Below are 18,614 nucleotides of genomic sequence, written 5' to 3' on the forward strand. Positions count from 1 at the left end.
ACACACAAAGAAGAATTCTTAATTCCCAGTCTAACGATGTGTACTAGCCACGTGAAAAACTGGCTTGAGATGCTAACCTGAGTTATTCCAACCAAAAATCTTACTTACTGCTGCTACTCATGCCGTGAAAAGAGAGGAAGGACGTAGCGTTTGGATTTATGTAGTTCAGCTGATACTTGAAGAAATTCACTGGAAATTTGAGTGTAGATGGAAGCAAACACACAGAACATGGAAAGCGTGTGGTCAAGTGCTGTTTGTGACATTTGGAATGTTTTTATGAACGTTTATTTTTATGCTCTGTCACGTACCTTCACAAGGCCGTCGACTTGTATTTGACAAATTAGCTAAGCTTGGACTATGACAATCTCCATTTGTTGCAAAAAAAAAAATTAAAAAATAATTCTGTGTAGCATTTACAGCCAAGAGTTGCACCTGGACCTCCTGCAGCAGGGCTGGGGGGACTGGAGGAGTTGGCAGAACTATTGGGATCGGCCCCTTTGGTTTTGGGGTTGGTTTTTTTGGGTTCATACTTGGTCCATGTCCATGGTTGCCGTCAGTGTAATTCCTACCTTACGTGTAGCGAAATCTTCCGTTACGACATTCCGGGAACTGAGCTCTCTCGTAGGAGTTTCTTTGGTTTATGGGAGAAACCAGGGCATCGCTCCGGTGACAGCGACCAAGCGGTGACTGTAGGTGAAGGTATGTCCTGCCCTCTTAAAGACGTGTCCAAGAGCCAAGTCACCCATGGGACCGATGCAGGTGGGCTGAGAACAGGAGGTTCCACACACTTGGGTTTCCAGCTGAGCACATCTCACGCTTTAACTCCTGAGCAAGAAGTTTGCAGGAGTCTTGCTGCAGGTTGGGACGTTTGCCGCGGCACGTCAGAGCCGCCGCCGACGTCCTGGTCCCGGCACCTCGGCAGAGGCTGTGCAGGACAGGACTCGGGCTCCCTGTGGTCCATGGGCAGGCTGGGTCCATCCCCCCTCCCTGCCAACTCCCTGCCCGCAGAGCCCACCTCGGGGGCATCTGGTGGGGTCAGGGGAGGGAAGCGTGCCGGGAGCCGTCCCCGTGTTGCTTTCCTTGCAAGGAGAAGGTTCTCCAGAAGGATGGCCTTAGGGACAATGCTTGTTAGTAGTTGCTCTGCTATGTTTCATACCAACATTCATGTTTTGTACGTCAACATCTTTGATGATAACTTGCAGATTCCTCAGAATTACGTATCCCATTGATGCTTTCCAGTGTTTTTAAATCTTCTGTATCCATTCTTCCAGTACAAGATGTTCTCACTTTCACTGGCTGTGCTGGACAATGTTGAGCCTTGCTGCCCTTGGATACAAGCAGGGGTTTCAGTGACTGTTTCCGTGCGTGTATTGCCCTCACCGTTATTTACTGTGATTTATATTCAAGTGCCAGCAGTGAAATCTTTCCTCCTGGCCACGAGCCTCTCTTCCCTGAAACTGGACTTAAACTGGTATGACTTAGTCCAGTGAGTTGAGTTGTGGTGATCACCAGGGCCTTGTCTGCAGAGCTGTCCCGCAGCTTTTCCAGGCAGAAGACATAAAAAGGGTTTTGAAGGATTGTGAGTAGGTACGTAGTTACAGGATGGAACAGTGTGTGTTCGTTTAGGTGGGAAACCATGTGGCTTCTGCTGACTTTAATGTTGTAAAATTAAGGGTCTGGGCCGTAAGGGGTTCAGAATATATTTGGATTACTTGAACATAGAATCATGGAATGGTTTGGGTTGGAAGTGACCTCAAAGATCATCCAGTTCCACCCCCCCTGCCATGGGCAGGGACACCCTCCACTACACCAGGTTGCCCAAAGCCTCATCCAACTTGGCCTTGAACACTTCCAGGGATGGGGCAGCCACAGCTTCTCTGGGCTACCTGTGCCAGTGCCTCACCACCCTCACAGGGAAGGATTTCTTCCTTATATCCAATCTAAATCTCCCCTCTTCCAGTTTAAATCCATTGCCCCTGCAGGGCAATAATCCTATAGGTTAAGGATTAGCAGTACGCAGCGCTCGGCGTGCCGTGCTTAGATTGCAAACCAGCTGTGCACAGCGTACAAATGGGCACCTCCTCTGTGCCTTGGGTCTCAGCTGGGTTTTTGAAGGGGTCAGGTATCTCATGCACGTGCAAGAACTTCTCTTAGTGCCTTTGAACTGCGGCCTCAGCCAGATGAAGGTCCCCGAAGCGCAGAGGGGCATCACCTCTGGCAAGAAGTCCGTGCAAAGGAAACCCAGCGGTAATTTGAGTGTTATGGTACAGTAACACACTGGTTTGGGCTTCACCCCTCTTCATATTCGTTTTACAAGCATCAGGCCGGGTCTTTAGGCTCTCAAATGACATGGTGGCGTGCTTTCTCTCTTCCTCACCAGGCTGGAATGATAAGGACTGATAAGGATGAATACTTCATCGAGCCTTTGGAAAGAGGAAAGCAAATGGAAGAGGAAAAGGGAAGAATCCACATGGTGTACAGGCGATCGGCTGTAGCGCAGCGTCCCGCCGACGTGCTCCCTGATGTCCATACGGAAGGTACGGTACCCCTGTGCTGATGGTTCACCAATCCATTCCAGGTAACTCCAGCCTACGGTGGCTTTGGAAAGAGGTGGTTTTGACTGAGCTGTTTGAAAAGAAAGCGTTGAAATGTTTTACTGAAATGACATCAGAGTCGTACGTGCAGTTTCTGTGCCAAAAGCAGAGCCCGTGTGCTGTCATCTAGGAGGAAGGAGCTCAGCCACGAAGCGTTCTGGTCAAGACACGTTGCCAAATGCTTGGTTTTTCCTTCCTTAAACCAAGGGCAAAGTTTCTACCGATTTAAGCAGAAGCAAGTCTGAGCTCCGCGTAAGTTGGTAAGATATTGTGGGACGTGAAAAGTTAACAGAAATACTCTCATGACTCCAATGTTCTAAGTTGTTATTAAGACTCGCCTGTCCATCCACCTTCTGTTTGAGATTTGGATCCTGTCTTTTTCTGAGTCGTAGCCAAATTGTGCCAATGACTGATACTGGTTCCTCCTTCTACTGGTTGCAGTTAATGCAGTTTGAAGGTAGTTGTCTTGATCGGATAGATTTTGACGTATCCAAGGGTTCTCCTCCGTCTTGAAGATTACGTGGTTGGTCCATCAGGAAATAATTATTGTGTCGTTGAATCCTTTTGCTTGTGTGTTTCTTCCTCCCTTTTAACACGATACAAGTCCTTACAAGCCAACGCGTTGCGTAGTGAACGTTGAGGTTTTCGACGCTACGGGCTGAGGATGAAAGCGCCGTTCCCCATCAGTGCTCGGCCTTTGTTTCAGCTTCTCTCAGCTTCTCAAATTCCTGTTCGTATTTTGTGTTCGCATGTTCTTGGAACTTAAAAGGGTTTCAGAAGAACAACTGCATACAACACACGGAACTAGAATTAGATACAAATAATAAGCAGAGAGGAATCAAGCAGTCCCTCGTTGCCGGTCCTCATGGGCTTAAATTATTTGGTGGGTTTGCAGAGTTTTGTCTCGGAAAAAGCAGGGTTAGCAGGAACGTGCAATAACAATATTCAGGAGTTTCTACATCGTAATTCGTAACGTGGGAAGATCAGTGAGACAGTAGACAGCTAAATGATGAGTCCTACCTCAGAATCTTTGGGTGTTCTTTGGGATTTGGTTAGTCCTTTGAGGGTCTTTGTCTTCAGCGTCTTCCCATCTTCTTTTGTTTGGTCAGAGGGAGCAGTCAAGAGCAGCACCTCCTTTTTTATAACTTAGTGATCTTTCTAGTTCGTGTCAAAGCCAGGTGTTTGTAGCTGATTTCTGGTTTATCAAGAATTTCAGAGCAATTTCCCTTTATTCCATCCTTTGGCAGAGAGGATCTGTTTCTGTCGTGCTGTGTTGGTGCTATTTTAGCGATTGTCTGGAAAAGATCTGTGCAGTATGTAATATGGGTCATCTTGGCAAGTGGAACTGAGGACCAGAAGGATGGATATGGATACCATGAGGGCATTCCATGAGAAAGGAGCGTCGTGAAAGGAATGAGAGCTTGATGAAACAGACAGACTAAGGGAACTTGCTGCATCCCATATAACTCTGAGAAAGCAACAGCTTTATGTTTTAAATGGACTGGAGGGGATGAGAGACGAGAGGTGCTCGTGTCTGCCACCTGAGTGCCAGGCTCGCCCCGAAACGGCTGAATGTGGTGTGATGTTGCTGGGAGCACTCGGAAGCCCCACTGGTGCTTTAGAGCACTGCGCTGTGCAGATCCCAGGGCACCAACCTGTTCTACCCCCAGCAAAAAGGAATGAAATGGTTACAGCCCAGCAGTCTGTGTCCATGGTATGCTCTGGGAGGTGTTCTGTTCATGTATCACACACATATTTATATGAAATATCTCTATATTTCAACTTGTGTAATGCAAAATCAGCCAGTTAGGGATCTCAACCCAGGTTCTGTCCCTTTATCCTGCTCTCTGGGACTAGTATTTTAGCCTTTATTTTCTGTCATCTGCAAGATAGTCTTCCTTCCTCCCCTTTCTTGCCTAGTTTGAAATGGACATTCAAGGAAAACTGTTCATCTGCTTTTATACTGCTGTACTTAAAACTAACGAGTTGGTAAGTTTTTAATTTGAAGTTCCTGGAGTAACAGCCTCAGATCTGTGGATGACTCATGTGCGTAAGCGTACGTAGCTGAAGGTGCTCAGTGATGCCAGGTGTGCTCCTGTCCTGCAGAACATGCAGCTTATCGTGGTGGGAAAAGGGGGATTGCTGTCATATTTTAACCAAGCTCTATTCCTGTAACATATCCAAGACCATTCCATCCTAAAAGTTGATATTCTTGGGTAAAACCTCACCTAGCGTGGAAGACTCACTACTGCAAAATAGAAGATGTCGTAGGGTTTTTTTGGCTTCCACATTTATGTATTCTGGCACCGTCTTGGTTTTGCTCATCAGTTAGATCGTTTGCTTATGTGAAAGGTCAGTTACAACATCAGGCGAGTGGTGCTTATTTTTAGTGTAAAAGTGGCTGGAGAACCTCTCCAGAGCCCACGTCTACAAGCCCTGGCTGACCCTGGCCCTAGTAGCAGTGTGGCCAGCGTGGAGAATGTTGTAGGTGTTGCAACTACTGGTTGTATCTTGAACTTTCCCCTACGGGGGGTTCTTAAATTGCATTGATGAGTTTTCTTCTAGGGGAGAGCTTCCGGTGGTCTTGAATTTTCAGATGTGTCTAAAGGTCTCCGCTTGCCAGTCCGTTGTGAAAACTAGAAGTCTTTCCCATCTTTCCTGGTTTTCAAAGAAAAAAGTTAGATGGAGACTGGCTAATTTACCCTCCTGGTTACTTTTCAGCTGGAGCGATTGCTTTGCTTTTAGCCAGCTTTCATCATCATTGACCCAGCCAGGTTACTGCCTGCTCCCAGTTGGGTAAAGCCTGGTCTTCCTTGTCCTGTTACCCTTATATGAAGTAGACCATAGTCTTGTCTGCGCTGTTGTTTGGTACAGTTTCAACTTGGCTCATATTATGCACAACAAACTTATATGAACTTTATCCTTCTGTCTTCAAGACGCTTTTTAAGATCCAAGCAAGCTGCCGAAGCCCGTGGAGCCAGAGGAAATGTTTAGCCCATGAGATGGGTTAACACTGCGGCTCTTCTAACTCAAAAAAAGGTCAGCGTTCCTCATGCTCCCAGAGAATCTCTCTTACTGCCAACAGTTTGAAGTTCAGGAAGTAGATCTGGCTGTTATGCCCCTTTGTGAACGAGTTGGCAGGGGTTAAGTAGCAGGCTGCATATAGATGGATGAAAAATCTTTCCTGATCTTCTCTGCCTCTGCTCCACACCCCACGTGCCCGGTGCCTGGGCCAGAGGCAGGAACACGGAGTACAGTCTGGTGGCACATTAGAAGCTCGGCCGCGTATTTAACGGATGGAGATGAGAATCCAAGGTTTCAGTAATAGATGACTCAAGGAACTGGATGTTAAGATTAAAAAGTACTTCAAGTTGTTGTTGTTGTCTGTGAAGTCGGTATAAAAACAGGGAAACGTGTAAAAGCCTTCCTCCACGGTGAAACAGGACATGCTGCGTTGTGTTCTCGCTACGAGAAGTCGTTCGTATGAGATGCTGTTGTCATGAAAGCTGGTAGCTCCAGCTGCGTGGAGGAAGCTTTCAGTCTGACGGGACATCTGGTATTCCTGCAGGATATTTGAACGTTTGGGAATTGGTTGGACGTTTTTCAAACCGTCGGACAGAACGAGCGTAGGAGTTGTAAGGCAAAAAAACTGCCATCGTAAGGTCAAGCTTTCAGCAATGATCAGTGGAGCTTTTATTGGTTCGTGCGCTGCGTTCTCATGGAAATAGGCACAGGATCTGTGATCTATCTACTTCTCTTTCCTGTTTGTTTGTTTTTTTTTAATTGCAGTTATTCGTGATGAAGCTTCAGTGAGCTTTCTTAGAAAGGTGGGAACCAGACATCTGGGGTTTTGGAGAAGGTATTAGGATGCCTCAAGCTACTGGATAGGGTGGTTTTAGTCTTTCCACTTGTTCATCAACATAACCCTACCCCTGAAGCAGCACCCGGTGCTGATGCTCGTTGGCAGTATCCATGGCTATCTGTAGCCTCTTTAGGGAATGACGGCGTGCGGCGTGCACTACCCTGTTGTCTTCATCGTAGGCTTTGGGTGAAGGTTGGTTTCCTTAGACGTGTGTTACGTGAAACAGTGGAGAAGTCAGATGGGAAATCCTGCCTTGTTGGTTTGAGGAGTGCTGTAGGACGGCGAACCTGTTAACATTGATGGATAGGTCTTGGTTCTCCTTCCCTCGGCATGTAAACTGAAGGAGGGGACATTTAGATTAGATATAAGGAAGAAATTTTTCCCTCTGAGGGTGGTGAGGCACTGGCACAGGTTGCCCAGAGAAGTTGTGGCTGCCCCATCCCTGGAAGTGTTCAAGGCCAGGTTGGATGAGGCTTTGGGCAACCTGGTGTAGTGGAGGGTGTCCCTGCCCATGGCAGGGGGTTTGGAACTAGATGATCTTTGACATCCCTTCCAACTCTAACCATTCTATGGTTCTATGATTCTATGCCTGTGCGAGGAGGAGTGCTGGGAGCTTCTGCACCTTCACAACATGAAGTGCTCATATAGTCTTTTTTTAAAGTTGGGGATTTTTTTACCTCTTTCGTTAAGCAGAGGGAAGAGCTCCTCAAGACACTTATCAGAAGATGGGAAGAACCGTGAATATTTCAGAAAGAAAAGTGAAGTGATAAGATAGCACATGCTAAATGCTGATAAAATGCCCGTGCTCTGGCTCTGTGACATCAGGGAAACACGGATAATTTTCCATGTTTTGATAGACTGGTGGCAGGAGTGGTTGTTTGTCTTTCACGGGTAATCTGTCTGCTAATTCACAGGATCTTGTTTTACTGTGTTTCTTGGAACCTGATCTGTCTTCTGCTCATGCGAGGCAACGCAGGGACCTGCCTTAAGTAGTAGGTCCTGACCAGTTAATACTAAAATAATTTTAAAAAAATAACCCCCTCGTTGGTGCCTGCAGTCCCCGTTGCACTGGTTAAGCCTTGGGCTGGTTTGAAGTGCTGAGCCTGGGTTAGTTCTTCTGGACAGAGGAAGCTCTTCCTCTTCTGCAGGACGGTGGCCAAGGCCTCCCCCGGGAGGTCCCAGCTATTGAAAAACCACTTAAGCGTAGTAGGATGTGACACAGCATCAGCAAACGTCAAGTGGACTTCTCCCCTGGGAACAGGAAAGAATCTTGATTGTTCTTCCTTGTGAAGAACTGGGTCAGACAGGAGTCACTCGGAAAACCATGTGAAAACTGCTCAGCTCATCATGTTTAATGTAATCATGACTCATACCACGTTTTCAAAAGACATGTACTGTCCTAATTTTTATCTGAATTGGAGAGGATGATTGCAGATTTGTATCTGTGCTCCCAAGTGACGTGGAATCAAACACCATGAACTGGGTAGCCTGATATGAATGAGCAGGTACGTGCTTACAGCCGGGGATGGGGAGTTGAGATCAGCTGCTCAGGCTACAGAGGACCTTCTCACTAGGCTTGGTAGGAGCACGGAGAAGTAGGTGACTCAGAATTTCATAGAAATTCCCAGCTAATGCAGCATGCTTTCGTTCAGCTGGTGCTGGAGGAGAAACACACCCCGACATGCGTTTATTGAGAGTGGGGCCTTAGCAGCCCAGCAATCCTAACGAGACTTTTCAGCTTTAGAAGAGGTGATAGATGCACAGAGGGAGGAGGAGGTGTTATTTCCACAGCCAACAGCCTCTGACCGCCCGTTAATCCGGCAGGATGAAAAGGTGGGAACTCCTAGTTTGAGCCATGATGGGTCACCACGTTTAACCTACCCAGCGGTTATCGTTAGACTGAAACGAGTGAGCTGCTTAGAGAACAACCTTGTTCTGAAGTGTTACTACTGTAGCATCGCCCGTGTTGATCTCTGGAAGTGTTCAAGGCCAGGTTGGATGAGGCTTTGAGCAGCCTAGTGTAGTGGAGGGTGTCCCTGCCCACGGCAGGGGGGTTGGAACGAGATGATCTTGGAGGTCCCTTCCAACCCAAACCATTCCATGATTCCATGATTCTGTGTCTGGTACTGTATCGTGAAGGCACGTCATACAAGGCTCTACACTGTTTCTGTAAATACTTTAAGCTCTGCTTGCTGTGGGAGGGTCGGTGCTCAGCGAGAAGGCTGTGCCGGGGGAGGAGGAGGAGGAGGAGGCAGTGCAGCTTCTGAGACTGTCTGTGAAAGACGCTGGACGTCTGTTGTTAAACATCTGGGATGAGCATCTGGTGAGGTGTAGTCTGGGAATCAGATCGTAGGGCAGGACGTTCTCTAGAGTTCTCCATGGGTGGAAATACACACGGTTGTCTCCTAACGGCTTTTCCATCCCAGGTTGCCCTGGGATGACAATCTGTAAGCTCAGCTTCCCCAGTCATTTAAATCCTGATCCTAAAGACCCCGAACATCTGTGCTTCTCATTTTGGTCGAGTACTGCGGGTACTCGCCATCAGTGTTCACATCATGAGTGCTAGTCCCAAATAATGGCTACTAAAAAAAAAAAAAAAGGCAAAAAGAAACAAAGATCAAAAGATTCCATATGGGGGGTGAAAGGTCTGGGGGACAGAGAGCGAACGAGCTGTGCATACAGAGCTGAAAAAACCCCAGAAGAATGTATGAGGCTGTTGTTTAAAACAGCATTTAAAGAAAACTTGAAGATTTTATCACCAAAACAGCTTTTTGCTTAGGAATGGAGAGAAACGCTTTCCGGCCAAGCCCGAGTCGGAAGGTTTTGAAAGTATCAAGATGATATCATTCTGCCTGGACGGGAAGAAAAGGATGTGTTCTGCTTTGTTCATAAGCTGACAAACATCCCCAGGATGTGGGATCATTAACCTTATTCCTTGAAAGCGTTCCAGAAGCAACCGAAACGGGCAAAGGGACAGGAGAGTTGAGAATCGAAGTCGCACCCAGGAGGCCACCTTTGCACGTCCTACTGAACGAGGCTCAGGAGTGTGGTAAAGTCAAATCTGAATTTTATTCCTGAGAAACCTAAAAGCCTGATCCAAGTCCTCGGAAATCGGGGAGAAAACTCAGGTTCGTGGCCGTGGGATGATGAGTTTTCCTTTTTTATCTTCCTCTTCACATCGTAGGATCTTTTTTAAATGACAAGTTATCCACCCAGAGAGCGCTTCAGATGAAAGTATTTTTGTAATTACTTCCTAACAGTGGGAAACAAGGAATAGGAGCCTTTATCTCCCAGCTTCCTTTCAGAACTTTCATTTTCCCTAAAGAACCAAAGCGCTTGTGTGGCTGATGGGGTTGCCATGGCGCTGGGTTCCAGTGTCTTTGTCCCAGGTGGGAAACATGTAGGAGGAAGAAATGATTTGGGAATTGCTCCTGGTTGCCTGGGAATGAAACCCTGGAATCGAAGGTAGAAGAATGGGATGACTATTGCCTGCTTTGGAGACCTCCCTCAGCGCTTCCCCAAGCACATTAGGGTTTCCCAGAGACGTCGTCGTGCCAGGAGGTGTCAGAGCTCTTTCTCAGCCGAGTTTCTCATGACCTGTGTTCTGATGGAGGATCTTTTGGATACTGCATGGCACACCACGCAAGCTTGTGCACCAGTAGTGATGGGAAAGATGAAACTGGTTTCTGTGGAGACTTAGTACACCACGTTTTGTGTCGTGCTCTCTTAGAATCTAGGTGTTCCTGTGTAAGTTGTGTTGGAGGCCATAACCTGTGTAGGAACTTACCTAAAGACATCCTACTTCTTTATCCAGAACTGCTCCAGCTTTTGCTTGTAAATCAGCCACCTTCTATAAAATTGAAACTTAATAGAATTCATTGAAGTTCTTGATGGAATATTGGTTTGTGGGGTTAGTTTTTTTCGGGGTTTTTTTTCTTTTTTTTTTTCCAGTAACAGTTTGCTTAATCAAAGGACAGTTAGTCAACAAAGTACTTTCTCAAACAGGAGCAGCACGGCGTAGAACAAAGGAAAACGAGTGTTGGTGATGGATGTGTTTACAGTACACGGAGGAAAAAAGGGAAGGGATCTAAGGAGGAGGAGAAGTGGGAGGAAGAATAATGAGAAAACCATCAAGCACTTCTAGAAAGGGAAGTAGATGAGGAATATCTTTGAGTGCAGTGGAATTACAGCCCTCTCCAAGGGTTTGAGTGTGTGTGCGCACCGCAGAAGTGTGCTCTCAGCCTGGTTAGGCATAAGCTGAAGGAGGTGCAACCTCCCGTGCTTGGAGATCAGTATCAGTCAGTGCAACTGCGGAATCAACTGATTAACACAAAATACAACGTTTTTGCTGTTGGGTTCTACAGAGCGACGGATGCTTTGGTTTCAGCGCAGAATAGCCCCTGGTGAGCGTGGCCCGGGATGTGTGTCCTCCGTACGCTTGCGTACACGGTCAGGCTTCACATCTGCTTTCTTTGCCCTCAGAGTTGATGGTTGGGCTTGGCCCACTTCTCCTCAGGTGGAGTTTGGGATTCATCTGGTACTTTGACAGCACCTTTGGTTTAATACTTCCTGTCTCTCCTCTCTTTTTTAATGGTGTCTGTCACCAGAGACCTGTAGGGAGACTGGACAGTTGGCCGTGGAGTTGGCTTAATGAGATGGTTTTCTTCCCCATTCAAGTCAACTCGATGTCCCTTATTTCTGCTAATGTGCTGGGGGCTGCAGTTTAGCAATTAGTTGCCAGAGCTCTGTGATAAAGGCTTGTGTCTTTACACCTAGCTTCAAAAAGTAAAAACGATCCAATTCTTCCCTCAGATGAGCATCCAAAATTTGAGCTGTGAATGGAGAAAACTTCAGGTGCTTGTGTGAATCCTGCTGTCTTCTCGGACATCTTGGTTGGACAAGGCCCTGAGCAACCTGATCTAGTTGGAGATATCCCTGTTCCTTGCAGGGGGGTTGGACTAGATGACCTTTGAAGGTCCCTTCCAGCCCTAACCATTCTATGATCTCTGGGTTGCCTTTGTGCACCTGTCTGTCTGGCCTCTGTGGCTCAACGTTTCATAGAATCCAAGCGCGATACCTCAACAGTTCTGTTGTCGGTATTTCCAAGGATGGACATCCCACAACCCTTCTGGGCCCCCGTTCCCGTGTTTGATTACCCTCGTGATGATTTCTGCCCCTCTTCCTCCTGTCTCACTGGAATTTCCCTTGTTCCAACTGTTGTCCATTACCTCTCATCCAGTAAAAACTTTCTGAACAGTAACAATCAGCGTCCAGAAATTCAGTGGGCAATGAGGTAGCTGGGTGCTTCCTGGCAGATTCCCCATCCAGCCTTGACGTTCCACAACTTATTTAATAATTGCTCTGCATTAAAGGTTGAGTTAATACACAAAAAGCATTTGCATAAATCATACCTGGACGTGTTAGACCACAGGGTCGAAAAGTGTAGGTCATCAAGGAGCGCAGAACATAATCAAACAGGAGGTCTACGGCATAGCTGGGAAGACAAACGTGTTTGCTACAAGTACTCATCCCTTATTTTAAGAGGAGTTAGTAAGATGTGATGAAGTTATATTCAAGGTGCAGCAGATGTAAATGTAAGATTCATTCATGTCCCCAACATAAGAAGGACATGGACCAGTTGGAGAGGGTCCAGAGGAGGGCCATCAAGATGATAAGAGGGCTGGAGCACCTTTCCTATGAGGACAGGCTGAAAGAGTTGGGGCTGTTCAGCCTGGAGAAGAGGAGGCTCCGGGGTGACCTTATAGCGGTCTTCCAGTACCTCAAGGGGGCCTACAGGAAAGATGGGGAGAGGCTGTTCAGGAGGGCCAGTTGTGATAGGACAAGGGGTAATGGTTTTAAAATAGAGGGAGGTAGATTCAGGTTGGATATTAGGAAAAAATTTTTTACCATGAGAGTTGTAGAACACCGGAGCAGGTTGCCCAGAAAGGTGGTGGCTGCTCCATCCCTGGAGACGTTCAAGGCCAGGTTGGACGAGGCCCTGAGCAACCTGATCTAGTTGGAGATATCCTTGTTCCTTGCAGGGGGGTTGGACTAGATGACCTTTGAAGGTCCCTTCCAGCCCTAACCATTCTATGATTCTATAGTCTGTGCTGCACAAGCTTTATCCTGTGCTCGGAAACGTGTATGAGTAAAAGAAAACCCGGACTTCATAGCCAAGAAAAAGCTCGTAATATTTTTTTTTGAGAAGAAACTTGAGTAAGAATGGATCAAAAGGTGCTAGAAAGTGACTTAGGCACTCGGTGTGTGTCGGGGAGGTTGCGCTTACCTCCCGATGGTGGGAGCAGGGACGTCCATCTGTTTAAGTCATCTTCAGTTCTTGGCAATAACAAAGGAAAACTCTTCTTAAATACAACCGAGGGTAAAGGCTTGATTCCAACCGCAGGCACCTAAAGCCAGAGTAGTAAAACACACAGAAATCTGTATGAAGGGAAAACTGAAAAAATGCAGAAGGATCAGTACATGCAGCTTGCAGCCATTCCAAGGCTTGTGCTTTTTCCCAATAAATACTCCTTTTGCCCCCAAGTTACATAGGAAGAAGAGTTCTTTCAACGAACAGTGGTGGTAACGGGCAGCGCAGATCATTCCGTATTCTGTAAGCAGCTGTTCCCATGTGAATGGAGCCTCTTTTGTTTAGAGATGATGGTCTTGAAGTAACCTCCTAAGAGGTGAAGACACACCAAGGTGAGGACCACCCTTTGTGCCCTTTCAGCACGTGTCCAGCATAACGGGTGATTCCAGCGTCACGTTGGAGAGGAGCATCTCATAGAGTGGTTAGGGTTGGAAGGGACCTTAAAGATCATCTAGTGATCATCTAGTAAAGATCTCACAGGAGTCCCTGTTGTCTCTGACAGACAAGGAGATGTTAGACCCTCCACCTGGTTCTTTGTAATGGCAAATGCTGGTGAGCACCGTCTTCTCCCCAGCACAATGGTCACCAGCGCTGGTTTTGCCGTACGTGTCAGCTCTGAGTAGCTCACTAACTGGAGACGATGCTTTTCAGAGCAGCCTGGTTCCCAAAAGGAGATTCGTAGCATCAGCTAAACATATAGAGTCAAAGAAGAAGGAACTCTTGCTGAGATTTCCTCTCTGCTGCCAGTTTTGTTTCTAATGGTTGAGGTGGGAGGCGAGGAGAAGCTTTGAGGGGAAGGTCATTGTTAATCTAGGTGCACAATATCTGTCCCAAGTGCTGGGCAGCATCGTGGAACTGAGCTCCCTAGCTCAGGTGAGAAGTAGCTCATTACTACTAGTGAGTTTGATAGGACGGATACTTGTGAGATGGTTAAAAATGCTTGGACATTGGCTGGCTAAGGTGGGAACGGGAGCAGAGGGAGCGGGGTGGTGGTCCCTATAGGTGTGTGACCCTTCTGCGGGCTGGGAGCACCTCTGCTATGGAGACAGGCTGAGAGAGTTGGGGCTGTTCAGCCTGGAGAAGAGAAAGCTCCGGGGAGACCTTCCAGTACCTGAAGGGGCTACAAGAAAGCTGGAGAGGGACTTCTGACAAGGGTGTGTACTGATAGGACACTTCCTGTGCCTCTTTGCCCAGGGTAATGGCATTAAACTGAAAGAGGGGAGATTTTGATGGGATCTAAGGAAGAAATTTTTAACATTGAGGGTGGTGAGGCACTGGCACAGGTTGCCCAGAGAAGCTGTGGCTGCCCCATCCCTGGAAGTGTTCAAGGCCAGGTTGGATGAGGCTTTGGGCAACCTGGTGTAGTGGAGGGTGTCCCTGCCCATGGCAGAGGGGGTGGAACTAGATGATCTTTGAGGTCCCTTCCAACCCAAACCATTCCATCATTCTATGATCCTGCCCTTCCCCAGCCCCGCTCCCCTCCAGCTGGAAGGAGCAGTCCCTGTCGGAGAAGACACGCTAATTGGAAGCAGAAGAGCTGCCTTGTCGAGATGAATTTATGCGAATTAGAGGTCAGGAGCTTGAGGAGATGAATCCTCCCGCAGCTCGCGGGGGCTGATGCTCGTTTCGGTGGTTTACATGCGCATCCTACAAATTTAGTGCTGAAACGTGATGCTCTCAAAGCACCAAGAGACTCTGGCTGGGAAAAAAAAAAAAAAATCCTTTTTTAATCAGTCTCTGTTCTCCAGTTGACTTTTTTAACTGATGTCTTTGATGGGAAAGTGGATTGAAATGCAGCAGTTTGTATCACAGTATAAAATGGTAATTTTCATACCCTGTGACTGCTGCTGGGTTTTCTTCCTCTGAATTTTGGGTAGTTTTGGCTTTTCCCCCCCCCATTATGAGGCACCTGAATTTAATGGGTTAGCTGCCCGGTGTATTTTTAGAAACGCAGAAATAGGTACGAATCCAAACCGAGGGGCAACTGGGCAACCCAGTTCAGTGAACTTGCCTTGTTTGCCTTAGGGGGAGGGCACGGCGCTGGGCAGCGAGGCTGGCACGGGCGCCCGTGGAAATGACTACATGAGAACATCGTCCTCATGGGTGACTCTGGTCCAGGTGTCTTCTGAGCCGTCAAGTCTTTCCAAACCACGATGGGAAAGCGCGGCAGACGGACAGCATGGCCCAGCTGTTGTTTGCTGTGGAAACACTGGAGGTTTTTTTTGCCAGGATGCGTTGCCTCGTCGTTCTCGCGCGTCTTCTAATAACGTGGGAGAAGATGGTTGAGATAGTTCGGATTCTGGAGGTTATTAAAAGTCACCCAAGTCTGAGTCTGCAGTTTGAGTTGGGAAAGAGGGAATTGCTGTCTAAGGGCAGCTGGCTTCTCCTGCCGCGGCGATGGGGAGAGGCCGACCTCTGGGAAATGTGGGATAGGCTCTGTCGGATGCTGTGGTTTGGGAAGGAAACTCGGGCAGCAGTGAAGAGCCTTGCTGGCTTGTGGAGTTTTCTCTCCTTGCCCTCCTCCTCTGAGTTTCTGCAGGGGCTCAGCAGATGGGGCAGTTCAGAGACCTTTTGCCTACTCAAATATTTGCTCATGCTGTGCTCACGGCTTAAACCTGTAGGTAAAAGTTCTCCTTTCTGCTGTTCATGGCAAGGGACTCTGTCCATCAGGTGGCAAGAAACAGGAAGGTTTTCCTCCTTCTGCCAGATTTCTGCATGGGCTACCTAACCGTGGACCTAGGCATCTGCAGAAAGTTGGATTGCTGTGCTCACATCCTCCTTGGAGGACAGAATGGACTCGGGGCTCGGACAGCTGGGCCAGAGCGAGGGATGGATGATGCTGCTGGTCCAGCTTCATATCAGCCCTGACATGAGAGCAGGGGGAGGTGTAAGGAGGTTTAAGGACTCGGATGTGCTTCTCTGGTGCGCCGCTGTCTCATGTCCATGCTGGAGTAGGCACATTGTCAGGCAGCAGCTCTGGTGTCGTTGCTTCTGCTTGGGAACCGGTCACCTGTTGCTAAACATGGACAAACTCTGGCCCTTTGAGTAACTTTTTATTTGCTGCAGGAACAGAACAGAATCGGAGATTTTTCCTGAACGCAGCTTTGGGGTTGTTGGCTGCTTTTGTCCTGACAAACAGCAGAAGATATTCTGCTCAATTCTTTGTAAAGGCTGCTGGTAGGCAGCTCATGGTATGGTTTGGGTTGGAAGGGACCTCAAAGATCATCCAGTTCCAACTCCCCTGCCATGGGCAGGTACACCCTCCACTACACCAGGTTGTCCAAAACCTCATCCAACCTGGCCTTGAACACTTCCAGGGATGGGGCAGCCACAGCTTCTCTGGGCAACCTGTGCCAGTGCCTCACCACCCTCTGAGTGAAAAATTTCTTCCTTAGATCCAATCTATATCTCCCCTCTTCCAGTTTGAAGCCATTGTCCCTTGTAGACTGTGAGTCATGGAGCAGCTGAGCTACAAGGGGTTACAACTTGCCGCAGTCCTGCGTTAATGCAGTGGCCTTATGGCATTAAGTGCGGTGGTCCGGGCTAGTGTCACCTGTGTGTTAAAAAGCGTGTTGGAGACGTCAGCACACTCTGATGGCTCGTGGCCTCAGTGGTAGGAGAAAACTTTAGAAAGTGCTTCTCTCCCCAGCAATCAGTCGGGTAGCGATATCAGGGTGACGGGTGGTAGTAACTCTGTTAATGATTTGCAGAAGTCGAAGGGTGGTGGGACAGTCCGTGACAGGTCTGCGGCTGTTTCCTGCCCCGGGGCATCTTGTTAATCCTCTGGGCTTGGTTGCTCCCTTTCATGTGAAGGTTACCGTTGTAATAGTTAACCAATTTAGTGTTTACTCAGTTCTCTTACGTTGAATTCCTGCTCGAATCTGCTCCAAACGCGCCGCAAGGTGGTATGCTGTATTTGAGAAGGTCCACACCACCAGCTACTGGAAGCCAGCCTTGTTTCAGGATGGATTTCTGCAGCCCCCGTTTCCGTCAGCAACAGTGGTCCCAGCGGGATGGAGGTGAGGAGGCAGGAAAAGCCTGCAGGGCCCGGCGTGGACCCACTCCACAGGAGGCACTGGCTGCTGGCCACCACCACCCACTGGTCCCACCACGGCTCGACCACTGGCTCGCCTGGCAGCCGCCGTCGCAGTGCCGGCAGGGAATTCTCTCATAATCCAAGGACCAGTTGTCCAGCACTGAGAAGCGATGGAGTGCTGAGTCCCATCACCTCCTGCCTCTCCCAGCAGCTCTGCCGGGGTCGGAAGGAGGTGCAGGAGCGTGGACGTTGGAGGGGGCTCTGGGGAAGAGAAGCAGCAGCTGAGGATGTTCCTTGGGAGCTCTGAAAACAGCTGGAGCGGAACCGCTGGTGATGATGGCTTCTTGGCCATTGTTGACCACAACTGTGAAGGTGACAGTTGCGTTTTATCGACAGTTTGAGAACCTGTGACGTTCACAAGTGAAGGCAGTTGAAAACCCAACCGAAATACCTCCTGCAACCCATCTCTGCGTTACCCTCCCTACAATACAGGATGCGTTTGGTGCTTGGTGCTTTTTGTCCCTGCTGCTTTATTTCTCACTTAGGTCTTGGACTTCCTGACCGACACCAGCTCGAAATGAGCATCTTCAGCTTCTCCCAGTCTTAGATGTCAATTTTCATTTGGCTTTTCTTGAGTAGCTGTGACTGGATGCTCAAGATTCTTTGTGCCCTTTTTCCCCTTGCTTAGGGCAAGATCAGTTCTTCAAGAAGCAATCCTGGAGTAAATCTGGAGCTTTTTATTTCCTAAGCTACGTGAACAAACTCCAGTATGCATATCACAGCCTCCTTGGAAAGGACACATGCCGGCTGGCCACGGGTTCTGTGGCCCAGGAGCACCATCCAGGACAGAGCTGGGTGCTGCTTCCCTGACAGCTGGTTCATTCTTACGTGGTGGTATTTTTTTTCTCAATAAGTTACCTGCTTGAGGCTTCCTTTATTATTCCCCAAAGCTCCGTTTGCCGTGTTTTTGGAAAATTCAGCTAGGCTGAGAGTCATGTGAAGTGTATCTGTCGCTTTAGTTTGATCTGGGACAAAAGCTGGTTTGAAAATCCCTGAAAAATACGTTTCAATGGAAGGGTAACTCATTATGCTCTGTGACTTATGAATAAAATATAATTAATACCATCACAGATGATATAACTAATAATATAATAGATTTGGGTGATTTTCAGCGAAAGCCCGGAATTTCTTTTTTAGCTCTGTGATAGCAACAGAATTCCAGATCATAAAATAATTTATTACCCAATTATTTTTTTTTTTTCAAACCAGCGCTCAGTGAGTACCCAGGAACCACCTAATTCCTTTCGATGACTGGTGTAAATAGTTTGTCCTTAACAGTCCTTGAAGCTGCTCCACCAGATAACTGGGTTCTGCTCAGGTGCTTCCCCAGCCAACTAACTGGTTTTTCTTATCGCTCGGGGCGAGTGGATTTGCAAACAGATGGGTTGGAGTCTGTGCTTTGGCATTTTAATGGTGTTTTTCTCAATTTGCTTTCGCAGGGTTGATCCTTGATTTATTTCAAGTCCTTTTTCTTAATCAGTTTGCTGAGTTTTCCCCGCCAAGACTAAGTAACAATCTATTTTCATTACTTCCAGCACTTCAAAGGTTCCAAGTTTCTGATGCCCAGAACATTCACTACCAGAAGAAAAGTCGTCTTTTAGTGACTTTAATAGGGAACACAAGGTGAGAGAAATCCATGAATCTGGTATTTGAGGGACCACCAGTTCCGTTCACGTCACGCCGTGCCGTATT

The 18,614-nt window shown here is 47.8% G+C and overlaps 1 protein-coding gene across 1 annotated transcript in view; it reads left to right on the forward strand.

The window, feature by feature from the left end:
* ADAMTS3 (ADAM metallopeptidase with thrombospondin type 1 motif 3) overlaps positions 1-18,614 on the forward strand; it is a 96,710-nt gene that overhangs the window by 28,951 nt on the left and 49,145 nt on the right. Inside the window, exon 4 of the mRNA XM_086611529.1 lies at positions 2,381-2,537. Within this exon, the coding sequence (XP_086467655.1) occupies positions 2,381-2,537 (157 nt within the window). The remainder of the gene's footprint in view (positions 1-2,380; positions 2,538-18,614) is intronic.

The sequence above is a fragment of the Tauraco erythrolophus genome, chromosome 5, assembly GCF_009769465.1.
Source record: "Tauraco erythrolophus isolate bTauEry1 chromosome 5, bTauEry1.pri, whole genome shotgun sequence".
NCBI lineage: Eukaryota > Metazoa > Chordata > Aves > Musophagiformes > Musophagidae > Tauraco > Tauraco erythrolophus.